This window comes from Vulpes vulpes, chromosome 14 (genome assembly GCF_048418805.1).
Source record: "Vulpes vulpes isolate BD-2025 chromosome 14, VulVul3, whole genome shotgun sequence".
NCBI lineage: Eukaryota > Metazoa > Chordata > Mammalia > Carnivora > Canidae > Vulpes > Vulpes vulpes.
In genome coordinates this window covers 68,285,894-68,308,501 of record NC_132793.1, presented here as the reverse complement: position 1 = coordinate 68,308,501, position 22,608 = coordinate 68,285,894, and the positions used below count along the sequence as shown (strand labels likewise).

The window sequence follows — 22,608 nt, the reverse complement described above, 5'->3', positions numbered from 1 at the left end:
TAGCTTCAACATTACCAAGTTTTAATTTCCAGGAGAGCTAAGCAAGCCCTACTTACATACAGTTTCCAATTCACTTGTAGTGTCTCTGACTCTTAAACATGGAAGAAAAGCCTGGAATCCACAGACATTAAAGCAAAGATCAGAAAACTTTGTTAGCAGATAGTAAATATTCTAGGCTTTGTGGACCATCAACGTCTCTGTAGCATATTCTTCTGTCTTTTTAATTTCTTTAAATAACCCTTTAAAACATTAAAAACCATTCTCAGCTCAAGAGCTAAGACAGGATTCAACTCTGATGCACCAGGCCAGTTTGTCAATCCCTGTATTAGAGTGTAGCATCTTATGCAAAAGAGAAAAAAAAAGCATTGGAGAAAAAGTAACTTGGAAGAAAGAAAGATGATACAAGCAGCAGAATAAAAAAATTTTTACATGTAGGTTTTTATACACAGATATCTACATATAAGATATATCTGTATTTCATAAGGCTAACCAAAAACCAATAGAACACACAAAACAAATTTTAAAAGATTTGAAAGATAAAGTTGAGGAAAGTTCTATCAAGCTGAAAGCGTGACAAAAAGAGAGACCAATCTAAGAGGTACAGTATCTGACTAACAAAAGTAGAAGACAGAAAGAGAACAGGTGGTGGAGATATTACAAAAGAGAATAAGTTATCAAAGACATCATAAAAGATATTTCCAAACGCAAAGTTTCCAAATTAAAATAGCCTACCAAAAGCCCAGCACAAAAGAATGAAAAAAAGATTTCCAACAGAGTCTGTGACCATGAATCTTCAGAACCAAAGATTGTAAAAACTTCCTAAGAAAAATAAAATCATATGCAAAAGATTCCATGACACTGTACTTCTGAAAAGTCAAGTTTGAGGTTGAGAACAATGAAGTACTGTCTTCAGAATTATGAAGAAAAATATCGACGACCTGGAATTCTATATTCAGGTTAATGAGTACAGAATTAAGACACTTTCAAGACTGCAGTCTAAAACTAGTTACCGTGCATGCTCACTTTGGCAGAAAGCTCCACCAAAATATCTGAGCAAACCAAGAAAGTGAAAAATACTGAGTTCTGGAAATGGGAGATTAAACTTGGGAGAAAGGCAAAGAGAATTCCAAGATGATAACAAAAATAAGTCCCAGGATGATGGGTATCTTGTAGGCCTGAGGGCAATCCCTCCAGGTAAAAGCTAGAGAATGGAGGTTTCCGGGAAGGATATCCTCACACGGAAGGAAGAAGGCGGGAGAACGTATACAAGTTATAAGCAACCTTGTGGAAAACAATATGGAAAAGCAAGTGGAATTAATACAAAAATAGTAAAAATAAATGCAAAGAATTTTTAAAAATTAATGAAAAAATGACAAAGGAAGCTATAGCACCTTATAATGTACACATATGAATAATATTTACATAGGTATAATAATCACTGAATATTGACACTTTTCAGTAAAACTGTAAAGTAATTAAATTAAGAACATAAAGGAGAGGAAGCACAGAGGATGCCATAATTTAAGAACGGAAAAATCCTCACCTATCAGAATTGTCAAAGTAACAGTAGTATAAGTATTATTATTCAGAAATACAAAAAATATTTTTAAAGGAAGATTTTTTTTAAGATTTTATTTATTTATTCATGAGAGAGAGAGAGAGAGACAGAGAGAGGGGCAAGCAGAGACACAGGCAGAGAAGCAGGCTCCACGCAGGGAGCCCAACGTGGGACTTGATCCCGGGTCTCCAGGATCAGGCCTTGGGCCGAAGGCGGCGCTAAACCACTGAGCCACCCGGGCTGCCCCAGAAATACAAAAATTTTTTAAAGCCAAAATAACCAGCTAAAACGGGAGAAGTGGCAAGGAGGTTCAGGAAGCAGACTCCGTTTTTAATACATTAAGTACTTTTGTCTATATAACCTATGTGTATATATTATTTGACAGAAGTTAACATTTTAAGAAATTCAATCTAGGTTTTAATAAAGTCTTGATCTACTACATACCCTCAACTCCAGAAAAAAGTACATTACGTCCTGGAGTTTAACAGAACCTAATCAACTATGAACCCACAGCCTAAAGCACATATGTATATTTTACTACCTTTTCAATCTCATGCACTGAAATTATTTCCATATCCTATTAAAATATAGTGAAATGTTAACAGTAATTAATATTAATCAACTGGTAGAAATGTTTCGATGCTATGAAACACCAGCATCATAAAACTGTATGATTTCGATACACTCTAATCATCCACTGGCAGAGACCTGCTGTATACACAACCCAGAAGAGAACAGAACAAATATTTAACAAATATTTAACCTATTTTATAAGAAGTAAACAGGCAGCTTTTCCAAGAGTTCTACTCTCCCTCCAAAAGAAAAAGACCTGAGTATTTTCCAGCAATACCAGGACCTAAAAGTTTGTTCCTGGCCAGAAGAATTTTGTAAAGATTTGCTGAACCAACTCAAGTCTAACCTGGGGTTTCATTTTGTAGAATCTTCATGTTTCTTTCTTTCTTTTTTTTTATATAAAGACTTCATTTATTTATTCATGAGAGATACAAAAGGAGAGAGACAGAGACACAGGCAGAGGGAGAAGCAGGCTCCATGCAGGGAGCCCGATGCGGGACTCGATGCCAGGTCTCCAGGATCACGCTCCTGGCTGAAGGCGGTGCTAAACCGCTAAGCCACCGGGGCTGCCCAAATCTTCATGTTTCAACTCAAAACTCAACTGCTTGTTTTACCAAACTTTTAGAGCAATGTGCATTTTATTCAACAAATATATAATGAGTCCAAACTTATTAAGTAGTGTATAGTAGTAGACTAAAGAAAAACTTCCTATGAAGACAAAGACTTTTGTTAGCATTTGACATAACAGAATATAAAACCAGCTTATTTTTTTAAGACAGGAGAAACCTACATTGTGATAACCCATTTAGAGTTCCTCACTGACAAATGTGGTAACTTTATTTTGAGATCATTTACAGAGACTGTCTATACTAGCTAACATAGTAACAAAGTTTTTTTGTTGAGCTACTTATCAAATTTCTCTAATACCTACATAAATTATTTTGAAATAAGAAAAATCCTTTTATGCTCTAATCCCATGAATATGCTTATTAACCATAAGTCATTTATATAGAAAAATAATAGACTATAACTGAAATACTACAGGAATGGCTTTCAAAATGCAATTTCTTTTAGTTTCTTTAAATCTGTTCTTGCTTCATAAATTGTCCACAATTTACAAGTAAGATATACTTACTTTTGTCCTTTCATAAATAAATATAACCTGATAACGTATACCAAAAAAATTAGGCTTCTATTTACTGACAAGTATAGCAAAAAACACTAGATAAAGACACAGCATTTCCTGATTTAGGATTTAATGGAAATAATAGTCAAGTACTTTATGAGTAAACTCTTCTGTTACCTTTATCTCGCTATTATTTTCACAGATCATTCTATAAGTTAGGCTTTCATAAAGATTATTGTATTAGTAAATATTCTAAACTGCATATGCAAAACTACCAATGCAAGTAGTCTTTTTTTTTTTCTTTTCCTTTTTATAATTCCTCAGTCCCAGATGAATGAGCCACATACTTTAAGGGCTTATTTTACTTTAGATTACAAAATCTTAACCCCTGAAATGAAAAGAACATTAGGGATGGAATAAATTTTTTTCTGCCACATGGCTGACATTTTTAAAGTTCTAATTTAATATCAACATATTTTACAACTAGAATTAGACAACTGTAACATGCAAATACCAAAATTTCAACCAAAACTTCAACAGGTAAGAAAAGTCAAAGACAAGTGGTAAGATTTAACAAGTAGGAAATTTTAAATATATTTATTTTTGAGCTGGCGAAAAGAGCTTTTAAATGATGAATAGGCTTAATTTTTAGATCTAAAATGGCAAATTTCTCTCACATCTAGGATAACAACTTAAAGAATATCTACTTACCAAGACAGTATTTCAATTTAGTTTGTACTTATATTGTTTTAAAGACTCAATTCCCATATTAAGAAAAGGTTTTCTATACCCTAACATCTTGAAATTACCTGAAGATATCTATAATGCTTTTTTTGAGAAGGAAAATAGAGATCACATTATAAGTATTTTGTTCACAATACACAAATCTAATGGATACTAACCTAAGAATAAACACAGATTTCTCAAAACTTTTTCATAAAATTCACGATTACCTTAAAAAAAGATTTATTTATTTGTTTGTTTATTTATTTATTTGAGAGAGAGAGAGAGAGAAACCACAAGCAGCGGGAGCTGCAGGCAGAGGAAGAGGGAAAAGCAGGCTTCCCACAGAGCATGAAGCCCAATGTGGGGCTCAATCCCAGGACCCCGGAATCATGATCTGAGCCAAAGGAGATGCTTAACCAACTGAGCCACCTGGGCGCCCCTGATTATCCTTTTTAAAGTAGATTGTGTTTCCACTCAACTAAGTTATTTTCATGTAAACTCAAAGTTTTCTACTCTGTGAAAGATTATAGTCTTGTTTTCGTGACCACTAACAATAAAACATTTTTTCCTATTCAAATAGCTAACCCTCCTACATCTATTTTTATATAAAAAGCAACCAAAATACTCAAAACACACTGTACTTTGCATTCTCACTGCAAAGAAACCTATAAACTATACCAAGAATCTGCTACAGTACATATACTATAATGAAAAGTACATTAATCCTTATGACCTCTCAAGTAAAATCTTTCTAAAAAGAATTGATCCTGTCTTCCAACTTAAAAAATACAATTAACTTGGACAACTTAATTATTTTTTAATTTTTTAGAGAAGGTTCAATTACTTTAAAGAGAAAAGAAACTGAACTTAAATTTCTCTTAGATTTTTTTCTTTTTTTTTTTCTCTCAGATTTAAGCAAAAACTATTATGTATGTTTAAAATTTGTCCCACAAAAGCTTACAGCCACCATCAACCTAACCAGATGGTGGAAGGGAACAACAGTCATAGATTTTTTAAAAGCACAAAACATAGGTTTTATTTAAAAATAAAAGCAAGCAAACAAAAAACTATTAACTAATCTTCTGGATTAAAATAAAGCAAAACAATGAAGATTATCCTTAAATTTTTAGATGTAGGAAGAAAATCCTAGCTAAAAGGGAAAAAAAGTCTTAATTATAAATTAATGAGCCAGAAATACTGGTTTTATCTCCCAAAGTAAATTCTCTTCATAACTCTAGGTTTCTGATCTGAAAGGCAAAAAATTTGGCAATATTGGTATCACAGAAGATCTCCAAAAGAAATAATTTTTGAAACATCATGCTATGTACAAATTTTTAACTGAGTACTTTGGCTTAGATTCAATAGCTTTTACTCTGTTCCTTTCTCACCAGGAGACTTGATAGCTTACGCAGTTCACCTCAGGGTTTTAGTGTTTCATTTTTCTTATTGATATGAAGCAGAACATTTTGTAAAGTAAGAATACAGTCATTTAGAATCCTTTAAGGTACAGAAAAGGTGACCATGTTGTGCTAAGTTTGCTATAGTTGTCTATTTCCTACAGCAAACAAATGCAGCATTTAAGGTGCACACTTTAATTTACAAATCTACATATAGAACTGAATATTTAATACAGAAAACCTTATAATTTATTTCCATTTAAACCATTCCCAACTTTTCACATTGTATGAAATTTGCATGTCTGGCAACCAAGGCAAATTAAAAATTTAAAACATAGCCTTAAAAACATACATAATAGGGTTTTGTACCTTAAACTATCCACATTGTAAAATACAAGCAGTGTGGAAATGTGACTAATGATCCAGTCCTTTAACCAAATATAATAGGACTACTGAGAAGCTTTATCATTCTTTGTAGAATAGCTTTCTTCTCACTCAAATTCACGTAATTGACTCAATATTACTCTGTGATACAGCTTATTTGTAAGAAAAGGTTCTTTGAAAAAAAAAAATCCATAGATTGGTAGAAGTAAAACTTTTAAAAATTAAAATATAAAGGATTACTGAATTTTTTGTAAGCATCATTTTTACCTTTTGCTTTTCCTTTATTCATAAATGAAAATGATACATTTTACATTATAAAATCAGTAAACATTTCTCCACTGACTCTAAGACTTCATAGGCCATCATGCAGGAGAGACAATTTACAACTGTTCTATCCTCACTTTAAGGCTTTCTTTACCCTTTATCTTCCCCATACCATGTAATTTGGCATAAATGGACCTGGAACACACACACTTGGTCAAATAAGGTGGTTAGAATTATAAATGGGCAAGGGAGTAAAGCTGAGAATTACTTAGGGTTTAGGAGTGAGACCAGAAGGTATTATAGCTGAGATGCATGTACAACTTTGTTGAAACAATACACAGCTATGACAAGAGGCAGGCCAGTTTTACATATAAGAGTTGAAGATTTCAGTGTCACACATAAAAAAAAAGAAAGAAAAAACTCATTCCTGTGCTTTTTAGAACTTTCAAGATTCTGTAGAAGTTATAACTGTGGTTCTATGTAAGTATGTCAAATAAAACAGATGGGGAGGAAAAAAAAATGACCATGAAATAAAACAGTTTTCCTCCTTACTTTTAAGTGAACCAATTATTTAAGTTTATACATGCCTAAATTTGGGACCATTTTAACAAAGGACAATTTATCAGTAACAACTGCAGAGAATTTCTGAATCAACTGATGTATGTGTGACTCTGGAATTAAGTGGAGCTATTGTCCTATGTAATCAATGGAGACATGTGTTTGACTAATAAGTAGGCACATACAATAAGAAAATAAAGAGAAGCCAGGCAGAGGTCATTGCAGTTATACACTGTTCATATGGCGTGAAAAGCAAACCAGATATGTTATAACTAAGATAAAAGGCTATAAACAGACTCCTCCCTGGTGTTAAATCTGGATAGCTGGCATTGAATTCTGGTTTCCTGCATACCACAGAAGGCAGTAGGTCATTTTCTCACATGCCACAAGTTTGAAGGGGAATCACGTACCTAAACATACACACAATTCTACTCTCCTTCTTCTTCTCTATCCCCTTTGTGGAGGGTTAAAGTTGGTAGAAAATAGCTTTGATTCTAAAGCCCTTCAGCACTTTCTGTCTTCTCTAGGATGGCGAGACAGCCAGCTACCAGATTCCCGCAGAGATGCTATTGTTTGGTGCATTTCACGAGTGCACTACTTAAAACTAAGGAGAGGCAGTTCAGTACTGAAGACTGTGTGGGACCTTTGCTCTCACATTATTAGGCATTACTGAGTGAAATGAAAGATGAAATTTATTCACATATAAACAATAATCTGAGTAGCTGGGAAGAGGTACATTTTTCTAATTTCTCTGGTAAATAGGAATTAAGAATTATATAACATTAAATAAAATTGGATATCAAATATGCATTTCTACATAAATACCACAAACACCATTTCAATATCAGACCATCAACCATGATGAAAATTAAGACAGGAACATTCCAAAATAAGCAATATTTCAGAAAACATGAGAATTCAAAGCATGAAATAAACAACAAGGCATGTAGTCAGCTAGTCTAATTATCAAGTTAAGATATTTTTAGTATGTTGACATCTATGGTTGGGTCTTTATTCTGATTGCACAGTATTTTTACATATTTAATACTATAGAATTAAAAAGTAATATTCTAACAGCTTCAACTAAATCTCCTCTTAAAATCAGTATAGCATGAGATACCCAGGGATGTTCCTCAATTGACGCATATGATCAGTATTTCTATCCAGCAGAATACATATACTTGGTGAAGATGTCAACTCTTAAAGACTTTGTTCTGGCTCTTCTGATCTACATTATACCTCAATCAATCCAAAAGCATCAATAAGGAGCACACTGGTGTTGAATGTCAAATCATATCATATTTAAAATAGTATCCACTTGTAGTTTTAAAAGTTCAGTAGTCTATAGTTAAATATAAAAGATACAGGATATACATTTATTCTGCTTAATCCCTAAATCTGACTAAACCATATAGCAAAGAAACGAAAGGCCATCAAAAACAAAGAATAGGAAAAGATGACAGTTTCTAGAAAAGCAATGTCAACAAAAATTTGGAAAACAGTCTGAATAGATGGACAACCACTAACTGATTTAAGCTTCTGTTTACTCTGCTCTGCTGGGTGTACAAGGGAGAAACCCAGTAAAAAGAAAGCCAACTCATTCATCAGATCTGGAAAAGTAAGGAAATGAGAGATAGAGGGGACCTTTGAAGGAAAGGTTGCAGAACAAATGAAAATCGGATGACAGATTGAACGTCTATAATAGCAGTAATCAGACTTGGCAGATCTTGTCTCGCCTAATCATACAGATTAGGTCAGGGCCTTTCCCCAACTCTGGCAGAACCTAGAAGAAATACTATCTAAAGATGTTATATCAGAAAAGATTGGGCTTGGGGAGCACCATGCAAACCCCAGGGTGACAAAGACCTGAAAACAAGGGGCAGAGAGGGACCACAGACATGCATTTAATTAATGCCTGTACATGAAATGCTAAGTCTCTGAACCTTCTCCAATCAGTATCCGTAACACAGGCTGTCAGACTTATACCCCAAAAATGAAAAAATGGACAATTCTTGTTGGAGAAAATGATAGACCTAAAAACCTGCACACACTGATATCCAAAAGTCCCCTCAAGGAAAATGCAAGGTCCCTACTCAGTCACCTACAAAAAAGGCCACCAATCAACAAGTTCCAGCTACTTGCACAAAACTTCTATTTTTTAAATGCCTCTTCCTTGAATATAATAAACAGATAATCAAAGGTCATGAGACATTTAAGAACAATCTCTAACAGGACAACGATTCAAGTAAAAAATGGAGGGGGATACTCAGAAAATAACACAAGGTACAAATTAAAAGATACTAATATACTTGAACTAAAACGATATTAGACATCCATGACACAAGAATGCTGGGAAAATAGAACATCCAAAAGTCTTAAAAAATTTTTTTAATTGATATAAAAAATTCAACAGAAGGGTTAAGAGAGTAAATTAAGAGAAAAATCAAGAAAACACAGTAAGATAAATGGAAAAAGGGAGAAATATTAAAAAACCATTCAAAGAACATGTCATTACTAAGAGTCCCTGAAAAAGATGACAGAAAACAGAATTTTATCAGAGAATCAATATAATACTTCTGGATAAAAATAGCAGATTGAGCACATCCAGTGACTTCTGGTCTCTCCCTAATCCCCACCAAAATGACAGTATAAAGGAATTTGTTTTAAGTACATAAATACAATGAACAAGAAGAAAAAAGCAGTAAAATTCCTCTAAAAAAATGACATTACTGTATTTATATGACAAGGTGAATTGGAAATTATCAGTGATAGATGACAAGCCAGGAAGATGTGCCAAGTCCTCACTGACAGAGTGAAACGGCAACAGTTAAAGCCTAAAACTAACATCAAGCACAAGCTTTGTACCCACAAAGAAATAACAGCTGTAAACATCAAACAAAAAGGACCTGTCTCTGGAAAGGCAGAAATGGAAGAGGAAATGTTTAATTTTAATAGAAGTAAGGGGGGAAACTGCCCAGTAATAAAGGATAAGTTCTCCAGATTTAAAAGCTAAACCTAGAATTTAACATAATTAATAATGAAAACTTCAGAACACCAAAAGAGAAAAGCATCTGGAGGGTGTATGGGAGGGGAAAGAAAGGGAGGCAAACGCCAAGAGCAAGAAGGCATCTACTTTCTCAAGAGCCTTCAAAAGTCCCAGGAAAAATGCTTTTTTCTTTCTTTTTTTTAAAGACTTTATTTATTCATGAGATACCGAGGGGTGGGGGGGGGACAGAATGAGGCAGAAACAGAGGCAGAGGAAGAAGCAGGCTCCATGCAGGGTGCCTGATACGGGACTCGGTCCTGGGACTCCAGGATCACGTCCTGGGCTGAAGGTAGATGCTCAACCACTGAGACACCCAAGGATCCCTACTATTTCTTTCTTAGAATTTGTATTGAGCCAAACTATCAACTGAGTATTAGGGGAAAAAAAAATAATTTCAGGCATGTAAGATTTCAAAAGTAAAAACCATGGCATCCCTTTTCAGGACACTATAAGAGAATGCACTCTGACAAAGGGCTGTAAAGCAAGGAAGAACACATGATGTGATCCAAAAAAAGGCATAGAGAATTCTTAGGAAGACAGTGAAGAAAACCCCAGGTTAACAGCTATGCAGTAAGTTTACACAATTGAGAGCTCCAGAGGATACTCCCATGGCAAAACAAACAGAAATGATGTACTTTAACTACTGAGGTTTAGATTTCTTCAAAAAAGTTTAGCATATTTAACACGATCAAAAAATTGTTCCAGTAAGGTGATAAATAGCTATAATATTTTCATTGGTATCACTAAAACTGACTGATGATTTGGTAAAACATTTGTTTCCTTACTATTTTGGGAGAACAGAAGGAAGAAAAAGGAAGGGGGAGAAAGGTGTAATAATCTAAAATTAAAGAAACATCATTATTACATAATATTTATACATAAAGAAGAAAATCTCGGAACACATAAAATAAGGTAAAGTGGTTCCTCTGTGACATGAAATTCACAAAAGAGAGAAAAGGCAAGGAACTGGCATCTTTTCTTGAATTTCATTTTTTAAATTATCTACCTCTACTTCGAAAGTCTTTTCTATTAAGTAAAGAGGATTTCAACAACAACAAAAATATTCTCCAATGATCTAAAGTTTTTTCAAATCAGAGACAAGATCTAATTGTATTAGCTATAAAAGGAGTACAAACTTATAAATTAATATCAATGATGTTTTGAAGGATACACTGCAAAAGATAAAACAAGCAGGCACCAGACTAAGCTGATATTCATTTCCTGTGTGGGCTTCATAAAATTGTAGTAGACTTCAGTTACTAGATACACAACTGTTGCAGCCACTGTGAAATCCACCAGCCACTGGTATTCTGGAAAATAATGCAACGCTGAAAAATAAAGGTTAAAAATAAAGTTTATTACTTAAACTTTCATAAATAATAGCTAAGGAGGATTATCTGTAATTAACTTTAAACATGCTAAACTTTATTTACTTGTTGATATGCAATGTAAGGTTTATAAATATAAGAATCTAAAAATGCAGGAAACAGATTAAGAATGTTGGTGCTTAAAATTTAATTTTAATACTTCCTAAATTTTTTTAAACCTGGAGTAATTACCAAAAATTATTTAAATTATTGTTAAAAATATATGATTGCAAAATGATTGGGTATCTTCTCAGCTGATTAGCTGTTTTTTACAGAAATTAAAAATCAAGTTATGGGATGCTTGGATGACTCAGTAGTTGAGCATCTGCCTTCAGCTCAGGGCGTGATCCTGGAGTCCTGGGATTGATTTATAAATCTTTATAAATAAATAAATAAATATCAAGTTTTGGTTCTTTTTTTTTTAAAGATTTTATTTATTTATTCATGAGAGACAGAGAGAGAGAGAGAGAGAGAGAGGCAGAGAGAGACACAGGCAGAGGGAGAAGCAGGCTCCACGCAGGGAGCCCAACATGGGACTTGATCCTGGGTCTCCAAGACCATGCCATGGGCTGAAGGCAGCGCTAAACCACTGAGCCACCCAGGCTGCCCAAGTTTTTGGGTTTTTTTTAAAGATTGTTTTTACTTATTTTACAGAGAGAGAAAGCATGAGCTGTGAGAGGAGCAGGAGAGGGAGACAACCTCCAGTAGACTCTGCATTGACTGCAGAGCCTGACTCAGGGTTCATTCAGTCCTACAACCCGGAGAGCCCGATCTGCGCCAAAACTGAGAGTCAGATATTCAATTAACGGAGCCTCAAGATTTTTTTAAGAATCTAAAGTATGATACTTTAACTTGAGGACATAACTTGGTGTACAAAGAGAAGTTTACTTATACTTTTCATTTCTGTGAAGTAGGAGTGTTGAACTTTGCCAGTTATTAACTGCATGCACTAAAGGAGGATTAATAATTCTGTGATTTAATCAGATTAAAATAACAATAAATACACTTTTTATTCCCTCGTATGTTCCTGCAAGAAATACTGATGAAATGCCTGTCGATTTTCCATAAAACCATACCCCTTCCAACAAAGGGTTTGCACTAAAATTAGCATTCTCTGATAGTAAGTATGATTCCATCTCCCTTTTCATCTCAGATATTCTGGTTTATTTTTACTTGAGTACAGTCCAAAGTAACAGCACCATTTTGTAGAAGATGTTTTGAAATGTGGGAATAAGTCACACACATAAACAGTAATTTCTATGTTCCCACTGGTACATAATAAAATGATCTACATTGTTATGAAAAAATTTATTTGTAAAATATAATATCTGAGAATATTTTAAAATCATGCATTCATAGAAAAACTATTTTGAAAATAAAATACCACTCAAAGTATAACTTATTTAAAATATCAAAACAAACCAATTAAACTTACATTTCTATAAGACAGCAAAAATTCCACATCCTTTTATGATTGGGTAAGTTTTTAATATGCTTCAAGTTATTTTAACTGTTAGTTTTTTTTTGTTTTTGGTGATAAATATAATAGCTTATGAACATCAAGTCTGAAGATTTACCCTCAAGTAGTTGAAAGATTCTCACGCTCTAGTCACCTCTCTTCTCCTCTAATAATCACCCTTTTCAATGACTTTCCAGACAGGGAAATGGGTAGAATAGACAGGTAAACAAATATCCATTTGGGTATACAAATATCCATTTATCTAAATGAGTAGACAATATCAATAATTTTAGGCTTTCAATTTTTATTAATAACTGAATTAAGTGTTCCAATTCTTCATGCCCACATTCACAGAGGCTTCCTCCAGGGAATTCACTCAGCACAAACAGCCAAGTGACATATCAAATATTTTTGTGTTTTAAAAGGTTCTTATAATCAATAGCTAATACAAATTAAGACACATTTTAAAGATACTTAGTGGGATAACAATAATATATACACATTCAACAAAAGTACAAATTATACATATTCTTGGCTATATATTTAACACAAGTATTATATTCTTTTTCTATTCAATAATATAATTATGTGCCTTTTATTAGGCTACTGGAATCAAAAGAAAACTCAGAGTTCATCAAGCCTCGTGGTTTGCCTTAAGCTCATGAGTATACCTTAAATTTAGGGAGAAAACCCACTACTTTTACCTAAACACACATACTTAGCATCCATTCACAAATGATTACATAAACATAAATAAAACATCTCCCCATTATTCTATTCTTGAAATTATGTGGCCAGTTGTTAAACTAGTGCCATTTGCAATTAGTTTTAAAACTGTACAAATGAAACAATATATTGAGTAAGTTGTGTGCTAAGGCCTTAATTTAAATCTTTTTTTATTTATTTTATTTATTTATTCATGAGAGATACAGAGAGAGAGAGGCAGAGACAAAGGCAGAGGGAGAGGCAGGCTCCATGCAGGGAGCCTGATGCAGGACTGGATCCTGGGACTCCAGGATCATGCCCTGGGCTGAAGACAGCTCTAAACTGCTGAGCCACCAGGGATCTCCAATTTAAATCTTCTTAGGTTCATTACAATTGCCTAGTTCTCACTAACTGGCTCTACCACATTTGGTGTGTAACCCATACCAAGTTAAATATTTAACTCTAGGAGTTCAAAGAGTCAAAAAAAAAAAAAAAGTCCATTACAGTTACATATCTCACAGAACTGGAAGGTTAGTAAAAGTAAAGCATTTAAAACGATGCCTGGTAAATACTCACATTTAAGCCATTAATAAAGCTAATAAGCTGGTAATTAACTATGTAACATTAGTTATTAGAAAAGACAAAAATTTGCATTAGAAATTAAGGAGAATGTGTATATATTCTTGTATTTACACATCTGTGAACATTTTACACAAGTAAGTCCACATAAAAAATTAGTAAACTAATGTGACCGTCAAAAAGTCAAAGTGCTTTCAGGTATTTTAAATTTTGCATGAAAAATAATTAAAAAGAAAAAAGAGGATGATATAACCAGGCCCAACACAGTTGTAATGATACTGATTTATACTGTTCCTCACTGACATTTTTGGGTTCCAGGACACTCTTTATATACATATATACACACACACACACATACATAAAAAAAAAATCTTTGTAAATATAGAATCAACTTTCAAATATCTTGAAGCCATTTTGTATCACTAAATAATTCTACATGAGATGCTACATGAATCTACTAAGGTTTTTCAAGGGTGGTTATGACTTAGCCCATGAAGGACCAATTACATAATGATATTTATACATTACCAAAATTATTTTTAATGTTATTTTTATTCTTCACTTACCATGTAAACCATTATTTCTCAAACCTGATCAAAAGTCAGAACCACTAAGAGCATTTAAAAAAACACAAATTCAAATGAGATGAGTACTAGGTGTTACACTATATGTTAGCAAATTGAATTTAAAAAATTTTAAAAAACAACAATAACAAACAAGAACAAAAACACAAATTCCCAGAACCCACTCTATATTTACTGGATCTCCAGGGGTAGATATGAAGAATCTTTCTTTTCAAAGAGCTGCTCAAGTGATTCTGATGGTCAGGTTTGAGAATCAGTGTTTAATACGGTATCACCTTAGATGCCACTCTCTTAAAGGATTCAAATAATTTCACATAAATTTTACATATAAAATCATTATAGTTATTATACCATTAAAACATTGGGATATAGACGGAAAAAACTACATAACCTAACAGAGATATCCTGTAAGTAAGAGTAAATCCTGAATAAGTTTTCTGATTCCTATCTATTTCATTTCTCTAAAGTCATTTTCCTTTCTACTAAACATGAGCATAAAGTTCAGTCTTGTAAGTACAGGTAATTAAACACAAACACACAAATGCACTTCTGTAAGCCACATCATAGAAGGAGCAGAATGGTATATATGGCAAGAAGTCTAGAATTTGAAATAATGAAAAGTGACTGTGATCTCAACATAAAATAGAAACTGTGCAACAAACATGTAAGTCAGCCTCTTCTGAAAAATGGGAAAAATAATCCTTAGTACAGGTTAGGTGAATAGAAAAAGAAATTCAATTCAGTGAAGTCATTTTGAGCTTCTAAGTTCTGAAAAAGATTTCATATTCTATAAAATGGACTTAAAGATTAAAAACCAAACAATAAATCTAGCCACAATAGATAAAATGAAACTTTCACTTAGCATAGTATAAAATTGAGATTTACAGAACATTTTATCAAGATTTCCCTTACCTAAAGTATCCACTTCTGTAACTGACTTTGTTTCTAGATGGAGGTCAATATCTTTTGGAATGGTTAGTAGCTTACTTTCAATGTGACCATTATATTTCCTATAAAAAATGAGACAAAAGACACAAAAAACAAGTTACCTATACTGTTATCTAAGTGCTTCTATCAACTAATCACAAATGGGGTTTTAAATTTCACAGTAAAAAAAAGAATTTCTAACGTTTCAGCAAAAAGGAGGTAAAATATAGTCAAATGTAATTTTTACAGGGGAGACTACAAAATATGGATGTAAATTATTATGTGAATATGCAGATTACCAGAGAGTTACCTAAATTAGTGACATAATCTTGACTACTAGCTTAATATTTCACCCTATTCTCCTACTCTATTCTGTAGATTTAAAGACAACTAACCTCTTTTTCTTTAGGTACAAGAATAAAAACAAATCAAAAATTAAAGAAATGTCATTATCACATAATACTTAAACATATGGAAGAAAACCTCAGAATACCTAAAAGGGTAAAGTGGCTCCTCTGTGACATGAAATTCACCTAAGAAAGCAAAGGCAAGGAACTGGTATCTTTCCTTGTATTTCACTTTGAAACTATTACTTTAGGTACAAGAATAAAAGCAAATTGAAGACAAAATGTCTTTCTCTTGGAAATTATACATATCCACACATACATATAAAAAGACCTATAGTTATAAACAAGTCAGAGTTGAAGAAATATATTAAGATTTATATGTGTAAGAAATTCAGTCATGTGAAAGGAATCTGAAGTTGCTTTTACTGAATCACAAATGGGGAAAATAAAAGAATGCTTCAGGTGCACGTGTATCATTCCCAAATTTAAGTTTTAAAGACAATCACGCATACATAGAAAGTAATAAATTTTAAGTTTCAATAGCAGTAATTACAATACCAAGAAACAATTTTCATTTATTCTGGGAAAACCTCAGTAAAAATATTAATTCATGTCAGTAAATAAAAAAATAATTATTGTTACCAGGAATAAAACAGTGTCATTTTTGTATCTTTTTTGTACATGTACAGCCTTTTTAAAATAATACAGAGGAGGGCTAACACTTAATATTCCAATGATCTTCAAGGTATATTTGCACCAATAAGTGTAAAAGAGGATGGTAGCAAGATCAGAAAAGTCTTTTTAGAATTTCCTATTTCATGACAAATAATCATTAATGTTAAAAAAAAAAAAACTTTAGCACCTACAAATGCATTAGCCCAGGTTAATATAATTTTTATGATACACATGAGAAATTTGGTGATAAATTTGTTGACACTGACATTTCATAATATATTAGAATCATAGTTTCAGGTTCTAAGAAGTCCTCCCCAACTGAGGACACGAAGGTCCATATAGAGAGGCTAATTATCATGTACTTTCCTTGAGAATTCAATTTAAGAAGAGATATAAAATTTTAAAGCTGGAAAGATCCTTCAAAATTACTATGTTTGGTCCTTCCATTTCACAGATAACGCTGCTGTGGTCCACTCAAGGAGTTTATTAGCAGGCAGTTTTCTTCATAAAGTAAAATGCCAATATAATATTCAGCAACTGAATGGGACCTAGGAAATTATACTGCCTACATTTTTTATTTGAAAAATGAAGAAAAGAGGTCAAAAGCAGGCAAATTTGCCCAAAATCATAATACTGAATAACAGCAAAACCTGGAAAAGAACCCAAATCAACAGGTAAAAGAGTTATAGGGTAAAACACAGGCTCTGGTTTTCTCCCCAGTCAACCTCCACCAAGTTTTAGTATGATGGCTAAACTGTTTTCATAATTTAAACACAAGAATATAATTAACCATTCTTAAGTAAAACAATCACTTCTGTGCTCATATATTAAATTATTACATACTGGGTTTTCTTAAAGCATAATTCAAAATTATCTTAGATCAAGAGTTTTAATCTTGAATTTTTCGATGCTCATAGCATTAGCAATAAATGTTCCTTTAACCGAAGTACAAAATATCTTTACATAAATTGTATCAAACACTTAACACTTTATAACCTCAGCAATGTAACTTACCTGTCTTTTCTGCTTTTCCCTTTCTGCTGCTTCCCTGCAAGAATTCTTAATTCTTCTTCTGTAGGATGTTGATACCATCTCAAACTAAGAAAAAAAGAATCCTTTTAAATAAAGGTATTAAAATCACCAGAATTATTCATTTACTGTACAAATATTTATTGATTTTCCTATTTGTGAAGACACTGAAGGGAAATCCCAGGTGAAAAGCTCTAATCTGAATTAGATACTACTGCTTACGCCTTAAAAGGGTTTCAAATCCAGCACTTACCAAGCACTTACTAGATGCCAGACCCTGCAATGCTGTTTATAGGTATATTTCTTATAACTGACAATTTTTATTATATATTAAGGCTAATAGGTGTACTATTAAAAGTAAATGGACTCTGCAGGCAAGCTGGCAGGAGCCCATTAGAATTCTCCACCTATCCTTCATTTACACAGAAAGAATGGATACTTGTTTTAAAAAGCATCCTTTCAATGTCCTCAAAACTACAAGTAGTCTTTGCTTACCTTTCCTATCTTCCCCTCCTTTAATTTACTTGGAGAATTCTCAAACTTTATGTAAGTTAGGGCTCCAACAACTGTGTGTACATATTCACCTTTAACACACCATCAAAATACCCTGAATGTATCACTTATTCTCTCCCAGGCACCACTCCCTTGATCATTCTCAATTTCCTGTCTCACCTGAATTTCCTATCTACCAACTACCTAAATTTGATATTCAGGTTTTATCTTCAATAAGTCTTCTCTACATATTTATCATTAATTCTGTTGTTTCACTCTTAAAATTCTAAACTTCTCTGCCCCCTGTAAGAACCCGAGTTCAGCACATGTGCCTCTCTAGCTCTGACTACTAGCAACACTCTCTAACTGGTGTCCTTGTCTTTCCTGGACACTCTCCTAAATGCATTCTGATCCCAACTCTAGTTATCTTTCTGTACTGTAAATGCTATCAAGGTAAATGCCTGTTTAATTCCTTTCCAAGAGTCTTCACAAGGTAAAGCAGTGAGTAGGCAGCTAGGCAAAGACTTTGATCAAGGCTCTGTTCTTATAAAGGAGAAACATACACCTAAAATTGCTAAACCTACCAATTTTTCAATCACAAAAATCTAAATTTTTAAAGTAAAATATCTCAATTAAAAAATGTTAGCAACTGATTTGCTGTTTTTAAAAAACACTGCAGAACTGGCAATTTGAATAATGACTGAGCATCTGATGATGTTAGGAAATTACTGTTAAAAACTCTTAAACTCTTAGCTGTAAAAACAGGATTATAGTTATTTTTAAAAGCTCACATATTTTAAAGATATACACAGAAATATCTATGAATGAAATAATATTTGCTACAAAATAGTATGTTGGGGTAGGAGAGATGAAGGGGAACACAGATGAAACAAGCTGACCACCAGGTGTTAACTGTGATATGTACATAGGAGATCATTATAATCATCATATATTCACTATATTGTTATGTTTACTCTTTGTTTGAAATTTTCCATTAAAATCCGAACTGTAAGGCCCAAATGTGCATAGGATTTGTGACCTATTTCCAAATATTTTCATGATCTGACTACTATCTACTTTACCAGACTCACCTTCAACAATTCCCCTGTTGAACATGACATTCTAGCTAACTAAACATTTTATTCCATAAATTCATTCATCCCTTGATGTTTCTGCATATATTCTTCTGCTTATAAACATCTATGACCCTATCTGGCAAACTTCTAATTTACCTTTTACTATTTATAAGGCAATTTGCCCTGTGGTATAAAAAAGAAATGTATCTGGTCATGTCCCCAGTTCTGGACAAAGAGCTTTAAAAGCCTTTGGAATTTCCTGAGTGACAGGGGGGTATCTTTGTTATGTTAACTAGGGGACTCCTGGTGGACCTTCAGGTAACTTCAGGATGGTGGCTAATCACCAGAAATATCAACTATGTGATTAGAATTGGGATTCTTAGCCATACAATCTGCAGGAGGGAGATGGAGGCTAGAAATTAAGTTCAATCATGTGTCCACGTATTTAAAATCACACCTATGTAATGAAACTCCATGAACTCTCTCTGAACAATGAAACTCAGAGGAGCACCTTGCTTGGCCAAAACACTAATGTACTTAGAGGATGACAGGCCCCAACTCCACAGAGAGGCCACAGAAACTGTTCTTCCCAAACCACTTCCTGTATCATCTTTATAATAAACTATAATCATAAGTATAGCACTTTCCTGAGTCCTAGTTGTTCTAGCAAACTATTGAACAGGAGGGGTGTCATAGAAACACCCCAATTTGTAGCCAGTAGTCAGTTTTCAGAAGTATGGGTGGCCTAGGGATTCCAAGAACTTGCAGCTGGCATCTGAAAGCGTAGGCATTCTTAGAACTTTTGTCTTTAACCCATGGAGTTTACGTTAACTGCAGGTAGTGTCAAAATTAAATTGCAGCTGGTATCAGACCAGTTTGATTAAAATCAAATACTCCCCTAACTGAAAGATTCTTGGAGTGAAGATTTTATGACTTGTTTTTGTATACTTCAAAACTAGTACAGTTACTGGCATATAGTAAGTGCTCAAAAAGGATCACTGAACCAAAATGAATTCAGTTCTCCTCTTAGTTGAAAGGTTTTAAAATATATACCCCAACCGAAAAGTCTCTAAACTATAATTAACATGGGTGAGGAGGGACTTCCTGAAATTTCGATTTAAGTCCAGAATTTTAACTTACAGTCGATTCTTGTTATTCGCGGTAGTTATGTTCTATAAAGTCGCCGCGAACACTGAACATTGCTCCTAGGGGAAATACAGGGTTAGGTTCCTGCGAGCCTCTGGTCACAACATTTTCATCAACCAATCAATACAAAACTTTGTTTTATGTGTGTTTATGTTTAAAGACACCTTATTTAATATATACTGTTGATTCATTCACATTTAATTCCCAGCCAACAGCACCATAACTCATGCCTAAACAAAGTTTACTTAATAACTGTAGTATTAAGGATAATATTTTCCTAAGTTGTGAATATTTCTAGCAAATTTTCTCCATAAGGCACATCATAGCCTTCTTGTGCTTAGGAACACTAGATAGCCAGCCCTTCAGCACTATGTTTGGAGGCCATTTTAAGTAGTGAAATCAACAAAAAGCTAAAATGTGAACAACATGATACTAAATAGACCATGAAAAGCACACTCATTTACAACATGAAAGGTGAAAAAAGGCATCAGCTGGGAATGTGGGCAATGGGCCACTAAAATTTTTTGCCACTCTGGATACATCTATGAATGACCTTGGAAGCACCACAAGTATGAATTTGGGGGTTATAAATGAACTTCAGCAAGGACGCAAATCACAAATACAGAATCCATGAATGATGCGGATTGAGTGCATAACATTTAGAAGAACACTTAAGTAATATCTCACTTATAAAGACTAAAATCAGTCATTTAGCTATGAGAAATAATCACTATTATCAGTGAAAGAACTCTTAGTACAGGAAAACTTAAGTTACTTTTAGACACTATAATAATTAAATATTTTACGATCCTTACATTTTGTAGGACCCATTTTCTTTTTAAATAAACTCGAACATATTTAATCTCATTTTGTGAACCCATTTTTCTAAATTGGATTGCACTTACTATACTTTTTACTGGGCAACTCAGGTCATCTACATCAGTAATAATTATTGTTCAAAGCTGGAACGTAAGGATACTGGGTGCTCTTAGGGCCACTTCTAGTCTGTCACTCCTGTACTATCCTATGCATCCACTTGTTCGTTCATCAGAACTTACAGAGCTCCCTATAGCCAAGTACTCTGATGGACAATGGAGATATACCACATACAATAAAGTCAAAGTTCCTGCTTTCTTGATGCTTATATTCTAGCTGGGGCAGAATTTAACCAATTAAAAAATGACCAAAAAACAAAAAAAATCACAATTTGGATACTACACAAAAGAACCAAACAAATGATGAAAATGAGAGAGACAAGCCTTAGGTTGTAGGTTAGGAAAACTCCTCTGATAAGAAATTTACCCAGAAACCTAAAGGATGAGAAGAATGGAAGGGAACAGCATTTCAGGCAGAGAAGAGCATGTCCAAAAGCATAGAGGCATGAAAGAACACAGAACACTGCAATAACCAAAAGGCCAAAAAGGCAGATGCACCATAGGCAAAAAAAAAAAAAAAAAAAAAAGTATGAGGGAGGCTAAAGAGAGAAAAAGAGAACAGATCATGCAAAGCCTCTTGGATCATGGTATGGGGTTTAGATTTTATGCTAAAATAATGGTCTCAAAGCAGGAGACAGAAATAACTCGATTTGCCTTTTAACATCTTTTTTTTGCTGCTCTGTGAATTAGAAGCAGGCAAGGAAAGAAGATATATTTTGGACACTGAGTCAATAGGTCATTTTCTGAGATGTAGCAGAAGAGGAAGAATCAAAAATTTAAACATGCTAAGTTTTTAAGTGCCTATGAGACATCAAGTGAAAACATCAAGTGGATACCATACATAAGAATCTAAAGCTCAGAAGTAACCTGGAGTCATTACATAATTGTGGTATTTATGGAATCAATAAGAGCACCTAAGGGAAAAATAAAACACGGTAGAAGGCTAAGTAGTTAATAAGAAAATAAAAAGTAGGGTTCATGAAGACAATGCATGTGAGAGATGCAGCTGTAATGGAAAACAGGGAAATAGACCAAAACTAAGAAATGGTCATGGGAGGGGCCATGTTTTTTTAAGGCAGAAGGGAGACAGGGCTGTCACTCTATTTATTGTTGCTGTTACTTTTAATAAAAGATTTATTTATTTATTTATTTTTTATTTGAGAGAGTGAGGGAGCATAAGCAGGGGGGAGTGGCAGAGGAAGAAGCAGGCTCCTCCTTGAATAGAGAGCCCTAAAACAATGTGGGGCTTGATCCCAGGACTCTGGGATCATGACCTGAGCCAAAGGCAGACACTTAACTGACTAAGCCCCAATAGGAGACCTTTAAAACATTAAAACAAAACAAAACAGTGTGCATATGTGTGTATGTGCTAACAGGAATAATCCAATGGAAGTGAAGCAATTAATGACAATCAAGAAATGAAAGGGCCAAAGGAGCAGTCTACGTGAAAGTTAGAAAGAAAGGGGTGTAGAACACAAATGCAGGAACTGGGCCCCAACAGAACGCCTCCATCTCAGGCCAAAATTAAAATTTATAAACATTTTTTTTAAAATAAAGAGGGATCGATCATGTAACTAGGGTTGTGGGTTTGGTGGGGAAAAAATAAGGGCTGGGCTCTGGTTTCAAGAATTTAGCCTGAGGCTGAGGCTGATGCA

The 22,608-nt window shown here is 33.7% G+C and overlaps 1 protein-coding gene across 11 annotated transcripts in view; it reads right to left on the bottom strand.

Moving 5' to 3' along the window:
• Nucleotides 1–22,608, bottom strand: part of TMEM161B (transmembrane protein 161B) — a 64,972-nt gene that overhangs the window by 16,686 nt on the left and 25,678 nt on the right. For 6 of the 11 annotated variants that reach the window (XM_025992928.2, XM_025992929.2, XM_072736857.1 and 3 more), the window contains 3 exons: nt 17,290–17,373; nt 15,239–15,336; nt 10,804–10,960 (listed from right to left, as the gene is read on the bottom strand). In XM_025992928.2, coding sequence (XP_025848713.1) covers nt 10,804–10,960; nt 15,239–15,336; nt 17,290–17,373 — 339 coding nt within the window. Of the gene's footprint in view, nt 1–10,803; nt 10,961–15,238; nt 15,337–17,289; nt 17,374–20,012; nt 20,078–22,608 lie in introns of those variants that run through there. The other 5 variants (XM_025992931.2, XM_072736854.1, XM_072736856.1 and 2 more) reach the window with 2 other exon arrangements.